Raw genomic sequence first — 20,353 nt, 5'->3', positions numbered from 1 at the left:
TCCCCCCCTCTCCCCCGGGGACCCAGCGCTCCCCTCCCGCCGCACCGCCACGTGCGGGGCGGGGGCGTGGCCTCGTCCGGCCCCGCCCCGCCGCCGGGGCCGCTCCTGCGCAGTGGGCGGGGGCGGGGAGGGGGCGGCGGAGCGCGGCGGGCCGCGGGGCAGAGCGGCGGCGGGTCCCCATGCCGCGGGGCAGGGCGGCCGCCTCGGCGGGGAGCCGCCATGATCCCCTACTTCTCCGACAACGCCGTCATCTCCCAGGGCGCCATCGCCCAGCTGTGAGTACCGGGAGGGACCGGCACCACCTCCGCTGCCGGCTCCGAGCGGCTGCCCCTTCCCCGCCGTGCCGCCCGGCCGCCCGGGCTGCGCTTTCCCCGCTCTCGGCGGTTTGTTCCGCCGAAGGTTTCCTTCGGGCAAACTTTCCCGCGGCGGCGGAGCCGGCACCGCACCCGGGGGGCGGCGGGCGGGAGCGGGGCAGCGGCGGGCACCGGCACCGCAGGGCTGAGCTGCCTTTTTTCTTTCTTTTTTGCCTTTTTTTTCCCCTATAAAAACTCGGTGTCCCGGGCGGAGGCGCTGCGGTGAGCGCTGCCCGGGGGACGCGCGGCTCCGCGCCTGAGGCTCCGCCGTCCCGCGCCGTGCGGGCAGCGCGGTGGCCGCGAGGTGCGGGGCTGCCGTGGCCGTGTCCCCCGGCCCGCTCCGGGGCTCGAAGGGGAGATTCGCCCCTTCGCTTGCGCTCGTCCCGGCTCCTGATGCGGTGGCGGGTGGGGGCTGCGGGGTTGGGGTCGGCGCGGTGGGAGCGGGACGGGGACCTTCCCCTCACGCAGGTCGTGAGGGAGAGGCGGGAGCTGGCGCCGGTCTTCGGCTGCTGTCGGTCTGGGGCAGCTCCGGAGTGCGGAGCGTCCCTGTGCCCCTTCCTAAGCCGCTTGGGGAAAAAAATCCGTCTGTCCAGCTGCACGCCCCCCTTTGACATCCGCATACAAACAATCGTTTAATTTGTAGATAATTAGCGATGCCTGCCTGAGTTGAGGGGTTTGGCTGGGAGGATTAAGGGGGGAAATGGCTGCTGCGGGCTGGTAGATAAGGCTTGTGGAGAGATAGTCGCTGTGCTCGAGTCGGGCTTGGTATTTCTGTGAAGAAGCCAGCAGCTGGTTTATCTCTTGGAAGCATCATGAAAGGCTCCGAGATGGTAGGGTAAAATGCTGGGTCCCACCTGGAGCTGTGTTCTGGTTGCAAGAAGGTCCTGGGAGAAACTGAGCTGCCTGGCGCTGACGAGGTCTGTAGTAGATACCCCTGCTTATGCTTGGGGTGGAAAGAAGTCCCCGGACTCTGTGGCCTCTGTTTTGAGCGTTAGCAATCACTGCTGTGGTTCGTAATCAGTTTAGTGAAGTCTCTCTGAGCCTTTCATACTTTTCTCAAAATACATGTAATTAGTCATTTTTTTTTCCGCACAGGCTGTTGCCTGTAAACAGGACGGCTTTCCCTGTGGCTGCTGATAGCGCAGGCTTAACAGCGATGTACCTGAGCTGTTCTGGGGAAGCAAGGGTGCAAAATGGATATGCCCTGGGCTTTGGGAAGTGGCAGTAATTCTGGAACTGTGGGAAAACCCCCGACCTACTGTAGGCTGAAACATTTCCTTACAGCTCAAGATGATTTACCAAGCTATATGCCATAGCTGGGTAGCAATTTAAGTGCTTTTAAGATGTTTGTTTTATACGCTGCTCAAACACTTAACCCACAGTTGAAGACTGTACGGAAAGGGATCAAAAGAAAGGGGAAATACTGCTCAGTTCTGCCCCTCAGTTGCTGGTAGCCATGCGGTCTTGTATCTAATATCAGTTTAAGTTGCCACTTGGTTGGAAGAACCACCCTTTCCTTTGCTGGGGAGAGAGATAACTGAGTTATCAGAGGAGCTTACGCTGTCTTTGCCTCCTGGAAGGAAAGATTAATAAGCCTGAGAATGACAGAGCTTTTGGCCCACACATAAAAGTTTGCACAAGGCTAAGCACTGGATTAGTATTTTGATAGTATTCTCAATCAGGACGGTGCTGTGGCTTTCAGGCTGGTAGAATAAAGACCTGTTTTAAAGTTTATACTCCTAATTACAAGTTCACAAAGGCTGGTTAATATTGGATGCCCTTATTTTATCGTGGGAAAGACCTCAAAATCCAGATTTTGTTGTTGTGCTGTGCTGAAAATACATTCTCTGTGGAATGGGAAGGTGGTAGAGACCCAAACATTATCAGAAACTTCTGTTTCAGTGTATTCTTTAGTAGATGTATTTGGCTGATCAGCTCTGACTTTCAGAGATCAGCAGAAATTATTCTTGTGTTGACGCTTTTAGTCAGTAATGTGGTCAGCTGGTCTGGGTCTAATTCAGTTCAGGTTCACAAGGATTCAAATCAATGTCCGAGAGACTTGTGTTTATCAAAATGCTCAGAATTTATAGCTGTAACTCATTCCAGAAAGTCTTGCTACTCTCGTTGAACCTAGAGGGAATTCTGCTGATGTACTAGTTTATTTGTGTGTAGGATTCAAAATTTACTTTGGTCTACTAAAACTCTAAAGCAGCTGATGGGAAGAGAGAAAGAAAAAAGGCAAAACTTCAGACAGCCTGCAAATACCAAAGGAATTTTAGCGGAAGAAACCTGGATGAGTTGCCGTTGGTCAGTTCTTCCTGCCTGCAGCCGCTTCCTCTGCTGCTGGCCAAGTTTTGGGTATCTCATTCATTGCTGCTGCCCCGAATTGTTTTTTCCGTGTCCCTGTGATAAAGCCAGATTCCTCTGTCACTCAGTTTTCCTCTCTATCTCGGTAGCAAAGCAGGATTATCCAGCGATCGGGGCGCTCCCTTGGGATTTGGGAAGAGCGAGCTCTTGCTCCTGGCCGTCCTGTGTGAGCCTGGCCAAGTCCCACCAGGCCAGTGATCGGCAGGGCAGCGGGGCCTGGAGCTGTGGATGGATGCTCAGCCTTGCTTTTGAACCTGAGAATTAACCGCCTAGCTTTGGTGCCCACATCCCCCTGGTATTTTTGTCCCTTTTTTTTTTCATGTTTAAATACTTTTGTCTCTGCCTCGGCTTCCTTTCTGCAAAGCAGCGGTGGGAGCCCTCGCTGGGCTCACGCTCAGCACGTGGTAAAGCACTCAGATACTGTTTACTACTCCAGCCTCCAACACTTTGGGAGCCAGATGGATCTAAAAACATGAATACGCTTGCTACTTTCCATGGTTCTCGTGCTTGCTTCATACCAGTCTGTTTTCTATTATAAGATGTTAACTGGTAGTTTTTGTAAGTATTTTAAACTTTGGGGAAGAGGAAGAAAAAAGGAGCTAGAATAGGGAGTTTCTTCACAGAGTTGTGGGTAGATCTTGGAGCTCTTCAAAAAAAAAACCCAAAACAAAACACAAAATAAAAACAAAACAAGTGAAACCCACAAGTCAATTATTTTCAGTGAAAGGGTAAAGGTAGCCACAAAATGTTCGTGCAGCCTTGGCTTACGCCTGATCAGTTTTCTTGTAAGTGACAACCCTTGTTCTGCGTAGTGTGGAGAAACACAACTTTACAGTGCAAGAGGAAGTTACAGGCTGTGCAGGTAATTACAAACTGTACGCTAAATTACAACACCGGGTAATTCAGCCTCATTGTATTGCCTCCTCTTCGCTGCAACCTGTCTTTGTGCCCAGCCTGCCTTGGCCCTTGTGCTCCCCCACCCCTTTCATTTACCTTTGTCATGCGGCCGTGGCCTTTATGCTAGGAAATTTCATGACCATCTAATTTTAAATTATGCTGAGTGCCAAGTCAGGAACTTGGATAGGTGTGTGGCTGCTGCTGCCATTGTTTGGAGAGCTGCTTATTTATTTATTTATCGTACGGGCAACTTTACAACCTTTTTATCTGCTCACAATGTTATTGCTACCAAAAACCTTGACCGTGCAGCAATTAGACGGCAGTCCTCCAAGCAGCGTGTTATTGGAAATCTTTAATTGCCTCAGTGCCATTGTAAGTGCTGTACCTTTGTGAGCGTTTTGCCATTGTGCTGAGAGTCGTTGGTATTTAAGAGTTGATGAGGAGATGCTTGGAAGCAGCTACTCAAAGGACGGGAAGATCAGCAGAGCGATTCCAGTTACTGCTGTTGTAGCGGAGTTGTCTTCTGAGCTGAGGGTCGCTCTGGTTGGAGGTGCTTGAAATACAGCAACAAGTTGATGAGCTCTTCATCTCTCGCAGAGGCTGTAGGATCGATCGGAACTTGCTTTCCAGCGGGGGATGTCTTGTGTGCTCAGGGTTTGTACGCCTGCCGAAGACGGGCTCCTGCTCCAGCAGGGCAGTGGGGACGTGCCGGCGGGGGAGCCTGACCCCGTACCTTTCCTGCCCACCCCTCCGCAGCCCAGTTCCCCGGCGTGGTGGATGGGTTTCCTGTTGACTGCGTGGCTGCCCCGGGGATTTCTCATCTCATTTCTTTGCTCATTGCGATAAAACAAATGCAGTGCGTAAAAGGCCTCTTACTACCCACTGGTGATTAAAAACTCTGTGCAAATAAGTTGTGGTAATTGGGTAAGAGTAGTATGCTGTGTGCTACAAAGTTGATCATTAACTAAGCCGGGGCTGTATTGTTCGTAACTACTTTTCCTGTTTGGCTTTTCCTTTTATTCCCCTGGAAGCTATGGGTATTTGTCTCACCGATCCTTCCTGGTAGGGGTTTGGAAGAGAGACAGAGATGGTTATCGGATGTAAAATCAAAACTTGAGCAGCAAACTAGTGTTTCAATGACAAGCCCCCCCCCACCCACCCACCCATTTTTAGGCAATATGTTTTAGTTAGGAAGCCCACGCTGCTGGGCTGCCAAATCCGTGTTTTAAAAGTCTGTGAGTGGTAGAGTTGCCTCTGAGATTCTGCGTTTTCTTGGAACTTCTGCAGATGTTCCTGTCTCTGGAAATGCTTGGAATTTTTCTAAAGACTACAAAGCAGAAGGACCCAAGTGAGATTAGCAGCAGAAAGGGACCTTTTGGGGCCAGTGAATGGGCTGGCTAGGACTTTTTTGCTGGACTGTACTTCCTTGTACCTTTATCACAGAGCCCTTGGCTAAGATATTACTTCATTGTTTTTTAAACAACTGCAGGCTAACTTTATTGAAATGTTGCTTGTAACTAGTGTTTATGGGGTCAGAGGAAGTTTAAAATTCTGCATCCCGTTCTGCAACAGGCTCTGGAGAGTTGCTCTCCTCTGCTTTAGTCTGACAAACAGTATTTAAATTATTAGCCCAAATGGGCTTAAAACCAGTTCAGAATATATTTTTTTCTCCAGTGTAATGGATGTAATGTGTACAGAGCAAATCTGCAACTTGAGTTTCCAGCCGTGGTGTTTCATAGCAGCTGGCTGAAGACTCTGTTTCCACAAACACATGGAGTAAAATTCACTCCTGTCGTTAATTCTGAATGCTTGTGCTGTTGCTGAGGTGTTCGGAAGACACCGCTTCACTTTGCCTGTGCACCGGGGCCGGAGCTTCAGTGCAGCAGCTTGGGAGGTAACTGGAGACTGGCAATAGTCGTTCTGCAGCTGGCTGTTGCTGTGGTGTGTGGGATTAACCGAGTGTTTTGGGACAGAGAGAAGCCTTCTGGTTCAAGGACATCAGCCCACGGATGAGGGAGGCTGGCGAAAAGAAAAACCTGCAGAGGTGTGTGATAAAATTAAGCCGTACCCCAGCGTTCATGAAGGCTGGGAGTGATAAAGGAATCGAGCCTGAGAGATCTCTGTATAGGGTCGGCACTTCTTGGCATTGGCAGCTTTTCAAATTTGGGCATTTCTAGGTATATTAAGGCCACAGGCTCCTCGTTCAGTGCATGTAACTGTTTATCCCTTACTTATCTGGCTGTGTTCAGCCCAATGGGGTCTCTGGGTTTATTTGCAATAAGCCGTGTAAGAAGTATGCTTTTTCTCAAAACACCTTTGTTACAAGTAGGCTAAATCCACAGACTGCTGAACCAGAAATGATTTAGTCCTTTCTTTTAAACAAATGATCTTTGTCACTTAGTGGTGAAGTCCTTCGTTTGTCCACACACTTCTCACAATGGCTTAATGAGGTCCATATTGTCCCACCAGCCTGGGCTTTCCCCTGCCTGCGATCTCCTCAATAACTCTGCGGTTCTGGGTTTGGTTCACAGTCTGTCAAACTTTCAATTTTTCACTGGAGAAGCGTGGATTTGTACATTGGAATTTTGCGGTGTGGCTTTTGTGGAGGCACAGAGACGAAGCGGAGTCAGTTCATCCCTTGGTGCAGCGCTGCCTCGAAGTGCCCAGGGTGGGTAAGGACCCCGGCCCTTGCAGAGGACTGCTGAGATGAGTTGAGCGCAGAATTAATTGTCTGTACCCCAGTGAGCAGCCATCATCCACTCCACGTTTGCCTTGCCCCTGGCTTAGAAATCACCGTGTTACCGTGTATAATGAGCTGTGCTGTAGTTCCTCTCTCCCTGTGCTTTGTTCGCCAGCGTGAAGAGAGCGGATTTGCTTGTCTGAGCCTCCTGGCACCGTGCAGCCTCCATTCTCACAGCAGCCGGAGGGGATGCTTCGGAGCGGGACCTGTGTCGTGGCTCAGCTTCCTCTAGCTCATGGAGATGGTGGCCTGGTCTCCCGACGGGACAGGCAGCCGTATTCCGGGTGTGTTGCCTGTGTTTGGGGCTGGTGGGAGACTCCAAATGGCTGGTGGGACTGTAAGAGGGTCATTTTGATTCGGAAATGATAAATTTACCTTTGTCGGGTCATAATTTAAGGGGAAACCTCATTTGCACAAAGGTACAGATGGAAGAAGTTAGCATTAGTCTTACCTTTGTCCTCTAAAACTTGGCCTGTTAGTTCTCTGCTTGCTTTCTGGAACTGAGTGCTGGATGAAAATGAACCCAGAACTGTTTTTTCCCTTTTCTTGTTAAGGCTCAGTGTGTGGTGGTGCGTGAAGAGTTTGTCACTGGCTTTGTTGTTATTATTGTTAGGGTTAGTTTTTCTTCTCCTCTATTTGCTTTGACAAAGAGATGGAGAAATTGAAAAACAAATGCAGAGTGGAACAGCTGCATCCCTCTGTGTGTTGCAAAGACTGAAAGCCAGTTAGTCTCAGTAAAAACAAATAATTTGTCAGTACCATTTCCATCTCCTCACGTTGGTTTGCCACGATCAGAAAGTTGTAAGGAAGCAAACCGAGGAGCATGCGTGTGCCTCGTTAGCAAGCTGGGGTGACGAGCGCGGAGCAAACATCCGTCCGAGAGTTAGGTGATAACACGTTCAGCGTGGAGCCGGGCCGGTAGGGATGGCTGAGCTGCCCTGGGAATGCCAGGGTGGGTGGGCGAGGCAGGAGCCCGTGATCCGGGGAGCGGCGACCGCTCTGCGGGACATCACCGAGTTTCCCAGCGCAGTCACCAGAGCAAAACCTTGACACTGTCATAACGTTACTGACTTTTTTAGTCCTTAGTTCCTTGAAGTACATAGTGAAATGTTTTATGAGAGGCTCTCAAGCTTGAAATTAAGCAAATATCTGTTCTAGATTCGTTTTAAAAGCTGCTTAAGAGCCTTTTCCCTAAAGTACGCTCTGTTCTTAGTACAGACTGCTCTGGGTCTGTGATGCTCAGCAGTGTTCAATATTCCGTTGGCCTTTCTACTTTAATGTGTGGTTTTTAAAGGGGTTTGCATGTTTTTAGGAAATATGAAGACCTGAGTTAACCACGGAAAGCTGGCTGCCAAACTGCCTGAAGTGCTAATGCTGATGAAATTTAGCACCTGACTTTTGCAGGGATAAACACATCTGGAATCTCTGCTCTTCAGGGTTCAAGCTCTTGTAAAATAAAACTTTATTTAATGTGTTTCCAGTCTCAGTCTTAGTCAGCAAAACTTTGCAGTTTTTTCAAGTTGAGTTAGGAAATCCTTGAAATGCATTTTGAAGTTAAGCACCAACGTCTCCTTTAGCTGAAAGTCACATGAAGGTGCTAAAAGAGTAGGTTAATTTGTTGCTGTACTGAGGAATCACAAATGCAAAACCATAGCGTGATGCTTTAAAATTACGCACGTTGCTGTGTTTCCTTTTACTTTTTTTTGTGAGCAGATATCATGAAGAGTGGTTGAAGTATCTATATAAAAACACTGCAATGCTTAGGGAGTTTGAAGTTCGCTGGTCTGCTACTCGGAAATGTCTCAGTTCCTTTCCCCTCTTGGGCTGACCTTCATTTCAGCCTCCATTTTAAGTTGGGAGATGCTGCAGTGGTGTTAGACATCCCACAGTCTGTCAGCTTCTGTTTAAAGTGGTGTATGGTGAGTGATCAATGGAAATTATTTCAGGAATAAAGGACTCCTGGTAAGCTGATCCCTATTTAAAGGGCCAAAAGAAAAAGCGGAGTCACAGGGGATGTTGTCTCCAGGAAGAATGTGCTACATCCGCGGGGGGAAGAGTTGGGTTGGAAAGCGATGCTGAGTTTGCATTTTGAAATGCATCATAATTGTATCTCGTGGTCTGATTTGGAGAGCTTTTCCTGATGGCTCCGGAGACTGATTGTCACTTACACCAGCAAAACGCTGAAGTGCTTTTCTCGGCTTCTGCCGGGTTAGGTGTGCTGCACAGGGGAGGGCTGCCTGCGCTGGGCACCGGTGGGCAAGGCAGCGTGTCTGCTGGGGAGCAGGCTGGCTTGAACGGCTGAGCCACCCCGTTCCCCGCAGCGTTGGGTCGGTTAACCCAAAGCCGTGCTGTATTCTTTGGTTTGCAGCTTCAAATTGAATCTGAAGTTCGTGTTAACCTTGCTTATGCTAAGGACTGTCCTTCTAAGTGTTGCCTTGGATTGAAGAAAAGACACAGAATCCATGAAACTCTTCTAGCTATAAAATGTTTCTGATCCTTTGATGTTTTCTCACTCCGAACTGAGTAAAATTTCAAGTTACTATTTACAGCCATGTTAAAGTTTGTATTCCCTTAATTGTGGCTTCGCTATTCTATACAATGAAGTCGCTGGCTTATTTGCAAGGGTGAGCGGATCTTTCGCCTGGTTACGGGCCGCATCAGCACAACAGGTAAAGCTCCCTCTGACTTCCAATTTCAAGTCAAACCCTACTGAAAGAAACCTGGCACGTGGCTGTTCTCTCTGAAACGGTTCACAAACCATCTCGCACTGCTGGTTACCGCTGACTGTCCTTTTTGCTAATCTAAAGAGACAGTCAGTCCTAAACTGGTTTTACTGTTCCTGCTGGAAGCTGTCATTTAGGGATCAGATAGCCCTCGTGCATGGGGAGGACGCAGTAAGAATGAGAGAAAAATTGCAAGTGCTGAGTGCTGCAGAAGTTAAAATATTGAACAAATAACTTCTATTTTTTTAAAGAGTCAAATCCAACAGCCTCTTGATGATTTTTGATGCTTTTGGTAAACAAGCATCTGCTGCTTTTTAGCACAGAGGATAAGGCTTATTATTCAGCACTGATATCTTTGTGTGGAGACAGAGTGGTCCTTGTTTTGGTGCTCTATTTACAGGGGTCCATTAATGTATTTACTGAGGGCAGGCAAGGAGGCTGTGATCAGAGCCAGGCTGCTTCCCCAGCGCAATTCCTCCATCCCGTGCCCTGCTCCGGGCGTTGGGGCAGTTACAGAGCCGAGTCCTGGCACAGCTCTGCTTCACAAGGCGGCAGGACCTCTGCTCCCAGCTGACCGCAGCCACGTTCGGTGCCGGCCACCTCCACCGTGACCAGCAACCGGAGCGACGGGGCAATGTCCCCCTTGTCCTGCCCGCGCCCAGGCTGCGGCTGCTCTGCTCTTGCCAAGCCTGCGAGGCCGGGCTTGTGCCTGGGGGGCTGTCGGGGAGGCTGGGGGGGCTGTGTGAGGTGCACCGGGTGCCCCGCTGCCAGCGGCTGCCGGGTGCTTGCCAGCTCGTGGTCAGACTGTGCCCGTGCCGGGGAGACGGCCAGTGCGGGCGGTGGTTCAGGCAAGTCAGTGGTCTCCTTCCATCTTTAAAGTGCTGGGTGTGCTTGGTCTAAATATGGGTGCCCCTGGCCTCGGCTGCCGCGGGGAGGGGCAGTGTGTTGACCTTAGCATGTCTCCTTTGACTTGTGTTACAGTCGTATTTACAGCAGAGGGGTCCTGCTTGCAGGGCGCTGCCAGTCAGGCCAAACATGGTCAGGTCTGTGACAGCGGTGAATCCTGCATGTGTGGGGAGACCGGAGTGAAAATCAGTTATAAAATATCCTGTCTTCAACATATCTGCGTAGTGGGGAGACCTTTCAGGCTTGCTGGTTGTTACCAAACTGCTCGAGGATGTGTCGGCTGTTGTTTAAGGTTTAAAAAGAAATGTGCCATGTGTGAAAGCAGCGCTTGCAAACTCTGATGGCAGAGGAGATCGTGTGGTTTAAAAGATGATCAACATGGAGTGTGTTCATTCTGAGAGAAAAATAGAAGTACGTGTGAATCTGAGGGGTGCTCTTTCTGAAGATAACTAATTGAAAAGCTTTTTTTTTTTCGCTGATCCTTGATGTGATAGATTCTTCTTATGAAATTTTTTTATGGTTGATAAAGGTGGTTTTAATAATATATTTCTGAAAGCCGCAGCAGCTGGCTGATTTTGGACAGACTGGGCTGGTAGGAGTGCGACTCGTGGTGGTAAAAGACTGCTCAGCGCTCCCTTGGGTGTAACTGTCCTGCTCCGTGAGCCCGATGCTCTGCGTGAAGGTCCGTGGATGTTTAAGCTGTGTATAGCGCAAGAAGAATGTCGTGTAGGGCGTAATCTGGGAATGGCTTGACTTAGAGACCTGGAAGCCTTTGGAGGCTATAATGTAAAACAAATTCCTTTCACGATCTCGCTTCCGGTCTGGGTCTCTTGCCTAAAAAAGTGCACAGAGTCAAATTTCTTCTGTAAACACCAAGTGCCCGGATTTCTTAATAAGCGTCCTAATTGTGTTAGCCGCCCCCTTTCTAGTTCGTGAACTGCTGTGCTCGGACTGTAGAAAAAAGGTTTTGTGCATCTCTTGGGTCCCGAATTCCAGAGCGCGTCAGAGCTTAGTTTGCACAACTTGTTTTGCTGTTGCTTTTTGGAATATTTTACTTTCTGGCTGGCTGGGCTCTCTGAAGCCGGCTTGGAGGCTGACTATGGGCCATCCGACGTGGGGCTTGTTGGGGCGCCTTGAGTGTTGCATAGCAAGGTAGGCAGTCAGTAAGATTTCTGTGATGTGTGCTGCGTGGGAAATGAGCACATGCCAGTGTGTGATGGCTTGCATCCATCCTTGCATAACCGTTCTTCATGGCGGTGGTGGGTCATACAGTCTGCGCTCAAGTTCGTATTCCTTGAAATAAATAATTACCTGACGGTCTCCGGTACAGCGGGCCGTCCCAGCCCGTGCTGCCGTCCGGTAGCGACCGCGGTGCTGTGATCCGGGCAGCCCACCCTCGGCACGAGGACCCGTGCTTGCTCTCCCGGCGCTGCGCCGAGGCGATGCCGACAGGCCCGGCAGCGGGGTGGCACGGGCAGGGCTGTGTGTGCGTTGCTGCGAGACCCTCCGAGACGTAACGCGGAGCCGTCGGCAGCGGGCGTGGGTGCGAAGGCAGCGCCCGGCTCGCAGCGGCCGCTCTGCCGGGCGGGCTGGGGAGTTGGCAGCCGGTGTCGTGCGAGGGGTCTGCCTGCGTTGCCTTTGGTTTAGGAGTTTGTATGTTGTTGAGCTGGCTCATTCGTGGGCCAGGGGTACGTGAGGGGAACAGGAAACCCCACGCAGACTTTGACTGTTACCAGAAATGATAAAATGTTTTTTTCTGGAGTCCAGCTTAAAACAAAGCCTGCTCTGCCGTCCTGTGCCTGCAACAAATGAATCCCAGCCCTGCCCGCAAGGGAATAGTTTGGTAGGAGCCCAGAGGTCAGCTCGCCACTGCGGAGCGGGGCTCGGGACACTGCGGGCGGTGGTGGTTGTCTTCGGCAGAGCCGTGGCAGCCGCGTGGGCTGGGAGCGTTGGCTGCACCCAGCAGCTGTGATTGCTCGCCTTGCTGGCAGCAAGGCAGCTCTGGCAGGGACGAGTTTCTCAGCCCAGAGCTGCCATCTCCAAAGGTTGCCACCGCTTGCACCGGTGTACCCGGACTGCCCAAGCTGCTTTGACTCTGAAGTTTGCAAAATAGTTTCTGGAGCTCTTGTCAAACGATCCTGGCAGCAAAGGAGCACTGGTGGAATGTGTGCGTGATGGTTTTTTTCCAGTAGTGGGCTTGACTTGTAGACCACTAACTCGTAGGGTATGGAGTGGGTGTTAGCACTGCCTCCAGCCGTGTTGGAAGACCCGAGGCCCATCTCTGAAGCTGTCTGTGAGCGTGGTTGTTTTGCGCATCTGAAGCGGTTGCTCTTCTCCTGCAGACACAACCGTGCTCGTCAGCGCTCCCGTTCACAAGTTGTACCCTCTCTGTATTTACCATAAGTTCTGTCCTCACTTGGAGCAAGTAAAAGGAAGGCCTTTAGAGCTGCTGTGCCTTTAGAGTTCAGATTGACACCCATCACCCTCACCTTTGGGCATCTGCTAGCAAACTGTAAGTTGTTCTTGTTGCCTTAGCTCAGCTTTGGCAGAAGTCCGTATCAGAGGCCAAAGCAAGGGCCAAGACAACTTGGCTAAGGTGAGAAGGGATCAGTAGATACGTTAGTACATGAGTTACCGTTGGCATTGCAGATCTTTCTGTGACTGTGCCGGTCTGTGTCACTGCAGCTGTGAGCCCCACCTTGGAGCAGAGGAAGTGCCTGTAGACAGTTCCTTTTTTTTTTAAAAAAAAAAGGCACAAATGCAGATGTTGCTAAAAATTGCGGTTTGCGTCAGACATCTGAGATGGAGCGGGTTCCCACGCTTTGTTTGTTTTTCTCCTTGTGCTGTTTCTTAAGTTGCAAAAGTGCTGAGTGGCGAGAGACGGCCTTTGTCGGAGAACCACTTCCCCTTTCTCTCCCTGCCCTCGGTGTTGTCACCTCTGTTGACAGTGGTACAGAGCCCTTTTCGGTAAGTCACGGCCTTGCTTTGCTCTGCCCTGGGTTTGTCTCTGTTTCAGATATCGGAGAGGCCTAGACTTGTCTGTGTGTGCTGCCAGCTGACCCTGTTAATACAAATGTCAGTGTAGAGCAATCCTGAGTTATCCTTGCCTTTTCCATTTGCCCCGTTATTGCGGTCGCTTTTTGTTTACCAGGGGTTTTTTTCATTGGTGACTGGTACTACTTTGCTTTACACATCCCTGAGAATCTGGCGTGTTTGTGAAGAGAACCGGGTGCCTTCATCACTTGCCTGGGAGCAAAGGCTTAAACTGGAAGCCAGACATTGCTCTCCTCTATATTAATACTGTTGGCAGTGATTACACCAGGTGCTTTAAAAAGTAAGCAAGGGAAATAGGGGTGATGTTTATTGACAAACTAACTGCAGTGTAAGCTGGAAGAGTTAGGCGCTTCTCCGGGGAGGGATGCTGCAGGTGTGCGATGCTCTCATCCGGTTTGATGGAGAAAGGTCCCTGGCTGCCAGACCACACGTGCTTCCGGCTGCCTGCCCAGCCACCGTTGTGCCTTTGGCTGAAAGACCGATACTTTATTAACCAGGAATTTTCTTGTGGCCAGGTAAAGTGAGTGGGAGGCTGGTGGGGAGAGCCGGTCCCAGAGCGGGTGGGATGCCGTGCCCCGGGCCTGCCTGCGCAGGAGGGGAAACAGCCGGTGTGGGAAGGGGAGCCGGAGGGAGGAGGGAGATGGCTTGAGGTGCTGAGAAAAACAGCAGGCTGCTCGGCCTGCCCTCCTGTGACTTCTTCCACAGCAGGCACAGCAAGCTGCAGCTGGAATTGCTGCTCTTGCAGGGTGAGTCCTGGCATGCTACGAGAGCTTGCTCCCCTGTCCCCGGCTGCCCTCCCTCCACGCCTGGCTCCACGGCCTTGGGAGCGAGCTGAGGATTGGCGCCTGCTGCGCTGCTCCTGCCAGCGTCTGAATTTTGGTCTTTTTCGTGGGATTGTGTTCTGCAATTTATGGATTAAAGGAGGATAGAGCTGAGCTGGCAGAAGACGAGGTGTGCAGTGGAGAGCTGTGCGCTTGCCCTGTGCAGCACACTCTGGCTTCTTGTGTTAGAGCAAAATGGCGAGGGACTCTTGAGGCAACAGCCTGACGTAAAACTGAGGCAAAGTAACTGGGCATGCAAGAGTTCTTTCAGTTCCTGCCAGACACTCTGTTTCAGTGCGCCTGTTCCCCATCCTACGCCTGTTTCGCTGCTGGCTCACGCGAGCGGCGTTTGGGAGAGCGGGCTGCCAGCTGAAGTCCCCGGCGCTGCAGTACGGGTGTCTGCATTGACGCTTCCTGTGTTCAGGGCTGCTGAATGCTCCCGGTTGGTCAACACCAGGGTTAACTTGTGTCACTCCTTACTGTCAGACTTGCATGTCCGTTTTCAGTCAGTGTTTCTGCTTTTCTTTTGTTTGCCTTTGGTCTAACCGGCTGCTGGAGGGGAAGGGAACATCCTGCAGACAGCTTGGAAGCTGGGAGCCCTTCCTGGTGCTGCACAGTCCTGCCGGGCAACTGCTTCTCTGTCAAAGCTTGTGCTGGGTGGTGGCTGTGTCCCGAGAGAAGCCCTTCAGGAATATCTCCTTTTGCTCAAGAGTTGGAAACCTCTGGGGTTACTGCACAACACTTGTCATGGAGAGCTACAGCTGGAGCTGGGCTTGGCGTTGAAACCCCAGCGCAGCCTCCCGGTGCTGAGCTGTGGCTCACAAACTCTGTTGGGATGCTGCTTCAGAGCACTTTTCTGCAGGGTTCTGGTTAATAAATACCCGAGGCTGACAGAGAAATTATGTTTGTATTTCCATAATAATACAGATAGTGGACTTTTATTCAAATGTCAGGTATCTTGAAATCTTTATTTCCCCTATCCCACCGCTTTTCAATCTCCCCCTTTCTCCAAAGAGTGAGGGGAACGGGGGCAGGGGGTGCGACCCCCCCGCAGTGCCCGTGCTGCTGCCCGCACGTGGTGGGAGGAAGTGACAGCGCGGGGGGGGTTGCTCCTGGCCATGCTGACCCCTTCCTCTGCGTCGTGTCGGGGAACCAGGTAGGAGGACTTCTTCTGAGCCTCTCCAGGGAAGGTGCCGTCTCTGCCGGTTGTGCTACTTGGCAAGGGCCCGATTGGGGGCTGGGCTGGACAGGACAGAGCCTGCTGTAAGGGAGCTGCTTCGATGAGTAAGGAGCCAACTGGAAAGTCATCCTCAGGCTCGCAATAACCTAATTAAGTGTTTATTAGGATAAAACAATGCCAGAAGCTGTTCAGGTGCCTCTCTGCTCTCCTTGCTGTATCTCCAAAAAGGTGTTTTCTCCTTTTTTTCTTTTATGAAATAGTTTCTAAAGAAGACTGGAAGGTTCCTTTCTGAGTATTTTACATTGAGGACTGAGGATTTTTTTCACTGGAAACTGGTGGGTGGTGCAGACTCGCCTCCCTCCTGGCTGGTGGTGCAGCACTCCGGCCAAGCAGCCCCTGACGTGGAAGGCATCGTGCGGGGCGGTCGTGGCAAAGCGTCAGATGATTCGTGTTACCGCAGCGCTTTGGCGTAGTCCATAAACCAGTAACATCTTCTCTCATGTGTCTTCAAAACAGTTTATTTGGTGTTTGTGCCTGCAGTTTATGAACAGAGCTGTGCAGGGTAACAGCTGGGAAGGCATTCACTATTTGTTTGCCATCTGTAAGTTTTATGTGGCTCCCTGATTTTGTAGCGTAATGAGAATTTGGTATAAGACATGCAGTGTTTTCCTTGTGCACGAGGAGCTCAGCTGCCGGGCAGCAAGTCAGGGCGCAGGGGAATCGCTGCTGCGTGCTGCTGCTGCTGTTTAGAAGCTGGATCTTCGGGGGGGGAATGTCAGTGCCTTTTGTGCAGAAACCTTTAAGTAGTTTTGCTTATGTGCCTTGTACAATTTCTACAAAATCCTTTCTGCCTGGGAGAAAACTTGGTACAAGTAGTAATTTCTGTAGGAGTTGCTGAAGCCTCCTGCTTACATTGGTTCTCTTCCCAGTGAACAATGAATTACAACTGGCACGGAGCGGGGGGGCTGAAGATTGCTACTTCAGAGGTGAATGGGCTAAACATGGAACAGAAGCTTTTTTTCGCCCAGCTGTAGTGCTGAGGGCTGCTTGTAGCTTTAATGACTGCTTCATAGATATGCCCCACGTAAGTCTTCTCCGGAAGAAAGCCGGTGTGTGGACTGATGGCGAGCCTGGTGTGCTGATAAAATACAACTCGGCTCTGCTACCTCTGCCAAGTTGGCTCCCTGTCTTTGCTCTCCTGGACTCAACTTCTCCCCTAACCACGTTTAGTGTCTTTAAATACCCGGTCTGTTTCCAGGAGATTGTTTCAAAGAGCGCTGAAGCTCCGGACAGCTCTGGCAAACCAGATTTTATGGAGTATTTCAAAGCCCAGGTTACACTTGGGAGCCTTCGAGCTGTCAGCAGGGCAAAATCAGTAGTGGATATTGCGTGGCTCTGCTGTCGCACATGGTGAGAGGTGTTTTGAGCCTCTGATTGCCCTTTTCACACACGTCTTTTCTACCTTTTGTGTTTCTGAAGGATCTCAGAGTGGGGCCTGCTGTGAGGTCCTAAAGGAGGAATCCTCTCTCCTTATGTATTGGGGGCAGTATCCAAAGGTGGTCTTGTACCAAAATATGACGCTTTTGGAAAAGATCGTGGCTGGGGCTATCCGGACAGGACGGACCCAAACAGAGCAGCCCACCGTGGGTGGTATAGGGGACATCAGGTCAGCAATCACTTTTTTCGTCCCTACAGTGCATCACAGGCACCAAAATCAGCATCTCCCGAAATAACGGTGTTAAGCTTCACTGGTAGTTGTTATTACAGCTGCTTGGACTGTCCTGTCAACTTCTTGCTTTTCCTCCAGAGATTTTCTTTACTGCCTGAATCTCAGAGCACGGGATGGGTTGATGGGTTGTGTGTTTTGTATTATGGGTTTTTTTGCTAGGGTGCTGTGCTGGGTACTGATGTCTTGTGTGTCTGGTGTCGGGAGTTTGTTGTAGGTGATGCCGAGAGTGCCGATAATGTGCCGTGTCCCCGGAGCTGTAATGGGCAGAAGGACAAGGTTCCTGTCTCTTCCCGGCGGTGCTGGTGGCCATCTCCTGCACTCCTGCCTGGTGGGAGGTGCTGCCCTGCCTGCTCCACCTCCCTGCTCTGCAAGAATGATCTGCTTTGCCACATTCTTCAGCTGTTCCGACCCTTCGTATGGGGAAATTACATTCCCTTTCCCTAGCCTTACCAAGTCAAACTTGTGGTTTGTGGTTAATGGCCCAAAGCAAGGCTCTCCATGGCATCAGGAGAGAAGGTGGCCTCCTGGAAGGACGTACCTGATGGGAATCTGTTCAGTTCTGTCCGTGTCTCCTTTCCAGACAGGTGGCTGACGGCACAGCACTGGCAATAAGGGAAAGTGATGGAAGTGAAAGGATTTTTAACCTCCTAGCCCTCTAATGACATGCTGCTTTATCCGCTAAAAATAGTTGCTAATTCAACCTTCTGGGGAAACCTTAGGCACAGGCTAAAGGGTTGCTAACATTAGTTGTTGGCTTTGCTGATAAAATTAACGATGTGAAGGCTGGGTGTGACTGCTGATTTCTTCCTCCTCCTGCGCAGCTTGAAACTCCTTTGCCTCTGCGAGTGAGATTGTAAAGGGAGGAGGAGGAGGGAATGTCTTCTGCGTCGTTGCCTTGTCTTCTGAAGAGGTTCAGCAACGCACGGCGTGCTCTCCTGCCCCGCTCCCGTTGTGGGTGTTGGTCTGAAAGCAGACGTGTACTCCTTCAGAACATCCGGGCACTGCTGAATCGAGCCGTGTTTGAGCTAAGTGAGGGAGAAAGATTAATTTTTTTTTTCCTTCTTTTTTTTTTTTCTTTTTTTTAAATCCTTATTTATTTTTTTAAAGTTAGTGGCTTTGGCATAACTCAGTGTTTCTCTAGTTCGGGCTTTAAGCAAACTTTAAGGGCTTTCAGAGGATCTGTTGATCGCCAAAAGCTAGAAAGGCTCAGTCACAATTTTTCATGTAAGAAGGGTCTGAGGAAACATCCGTGCTGAGTGTGCCCAGTGAGTTTGATATTTTGTTTGTTTGTTTTTTTAACTTAAGCATAAGGAAAGATCTCCAATCCATTTTAATTTGGGACAAGTGATTTTTTCCTTTGTAAAATTCTGGGTTTATTGAAACATCCAGAGCATGTTTGACATCTGGTTTAATTTTAGAAGATAGGCCTGGGAGAAACTTTGTCAGGAAGGAGGAGTGCTGAGGTTGTGACAGACAGCGCGTAACATTGGGATGTGCTACAGGCTTAAAAAAGGTGGTCTTTCTGAACATGAGCATTTGCTTTGCTGGAGCTCAGAAAATTGTATTTTTTTGATATCCCCACCAGCAAAACGGAGAGCTGCCCAGAAATCTGCTGAGGTTAGGGGGAAATCCAACTTTAACACAAGCTTTTATGATTCCTGTACCTATAAAAACGTAGTTGGCAGAGCCTGTTGCTAAAGCGGTCAACCACAAATCACGAAACTAGAAGATCACAGGCTCGTGCCATGCTGTGTCCTGGTTCTTAGTCATGTGTGGTTTCTCTGTGATGTTGTCAGCTTCTGTCGTGCTTGGGCGTGTGCCTGCCATTGAGTAGCCACCGAGACGTGTCCCTGGAGTCGGGGCTGCAGGCAGCGCTTTGCCGAGCAAGCAAAGGCTGAAATAGCCAAGAAGGGGGGTGATTTGGCACGTTCTAGCATTCACCTGCATTTTGTAACATGGAATTTCTTCAAATATGTGGCGGGGTTTTTTACTCTATTATTATTTCCCAGCCCTTGTCTCTTAAAGGAAGGGAATAAATAATTAGTTTTGGTATTTGTTTAAGCAGAGAAAGGAACTAAGAAGTTCTTAGTCTCTTGCTCAGTTGAGGAGAGCAAGCCAACGTCGTCTTCAAGGCATGGAGCTGCTGGTGTGCACGATGCCAGGGACTCTCCCATCCTGTCTTATCATATTCATCAACCATCCTGTTGACTGTAGAATTGTATCTGGCTTTCTTCAAAGCCTGTGTGACTATCTTACCAATTCTGAGAAAAGCAGGAACCCTTAACTATGCAGCAGGATGGCTTAATTGCAAAACCTGTAGTGTCTCGCTTTTTCCGTGAGCCACAGCATCTGTAAAAAAACTGCAGGAAGATGTGTGTAAAGTATCAGCTGTTTCACAGAACTTGAGAACTCTTTGTTGCCCCTTTCCAGAAGCCTCTGTCCTCATGTGACTTCAGAAAGGGCAAAATCAAGGCAACAAGTGAGGTCTGAATTCAACAGCATTACAGTTTTGCTTTTAATTTAGAAGTCTTTGAGAGTTAATTATCATAAGACTCATAGACAGTAGTTTCATGATTTCTTAATCTGTTATGTACACTAATTTTCTTTTGGCTAACTGCTGAAGGGAGACATTCATTTCTGCAGGGCATCAGCTCTGTCTGAACCACAGAGCGCAGGGTTAACAGAGTCCGTAATTAGAGAGATGCGTGGGCTTGCTGTATTAATCGCCGTTTAGAAATGTGGCGCTCTCATCTTGAAGTTCAAATCGAAAATGTAGCCATAGGTTAATCCCCTTTGCCTGCTCGGGTTCCACCTCCGCAGGCAGAGTGGCACCAGGCGTGTGTTCTGCTTTTCAGTGTTTCTCTGTTCATGCTGGTTTCAGTTAATGCATTAAATGTTTGCAGCACTTACATGGGGGGGAAGTTCTTTACCAACAAAATAATTCAGTGTTTATTATTTCCTTGCAACAGAACAGATCATGCATTCAATGCCTTGAACCTCTCTTGCTCCATTGCTTTCCTCCTTTTAAAGGCAGTACAGAGTTTTCCTTACTCGCGGTTTGTCTCTTCCCTCACAGCATCAGCGAAAGCTTCCTCACTGTGAAAGGTGCAGCTCTCTTCCTGCCACGTGGAAATGGCTCGTCTGCTCCCAGGATCAGTCACCGGCGCAACAAGCATGCAGGTAAGGCCTTGCATCCGGCGGCTGAGGCTTGGCTGCTCACTCATGTTTCCGAGTCCACTTTCTTGAGTTCATTCTGACCCGATGACACACAATTCTGTTTACACTAGGTGGGTGTTAAAGCTACACCTGCCAGTCTCAGGACTGTAGTATTTAATGCTGATAGAAAAAAAGATTTCAGTACTCTCTCTATCCTGCAAAATCAAACGAGTGACATCAGGGCAGCAACCGTGACATCACGGAGAGTTGAGAACAACTGCCCCCCAAAATATCATCCTGTAATTTGTGTATGAGAGGGGGTCTGGAGGATTGCCATCAAAACCTTCATGCATTGCACTGAGAAGCTGGAGGGTATGATACGGGATGAGTAATTGCCCTTCCAGATCTGAGAGTAACCGGTTATGAT

General features: G+C 50.0%; 1 protein-coding gene across 3 annotated transcripts in view; it reads left to right on the top strand.

The window, feature by feature from the left end:
- SSH2 (slingshot protein phosphatase 2) overlaps positions 1-20,353 on the top strand; it is a 101,865-nt gene that overhangs the window by 46,849 nt on the left and 34,663 nt on the right. For 2 of the 3 annotated variants that reach the window (XM_075440046.1, XM_075440043.1), the window contains exon 3: positions 19,847-19,950. In XM_075440046.1, coding sequence (XP_075296161.1) covers positions 19,847-19,950 — 104 coding nt within the window. Of the gene's footprint in view, positions 1-161; positions 276-19,846; positions 19,951-20,353 lie in introns of those variants that run through there. The other variant, XM_075440044.1, reaches the window with a different exon arrangement.

This window comes from Opisthocomus hoazin, chromosome 20 (genome assembly GCF_030867145.1).
Source record: "Opisthocomus hoazin isolate bOpiHoa1 chromosome 20, bOpiHoa1.hap1, whole genome shotgun sequence".
NCBI lineage: Eukaryota > Metazoa > Chordata > Aves > Opisthocomiformes > Opisthocomidae > Opisthocomus > Opisthocomus hoazin.
Note: the sequence above shows the minus strand (reverse complement) of the source record. Positions and strands in the feature narration are given on the sequence as shown.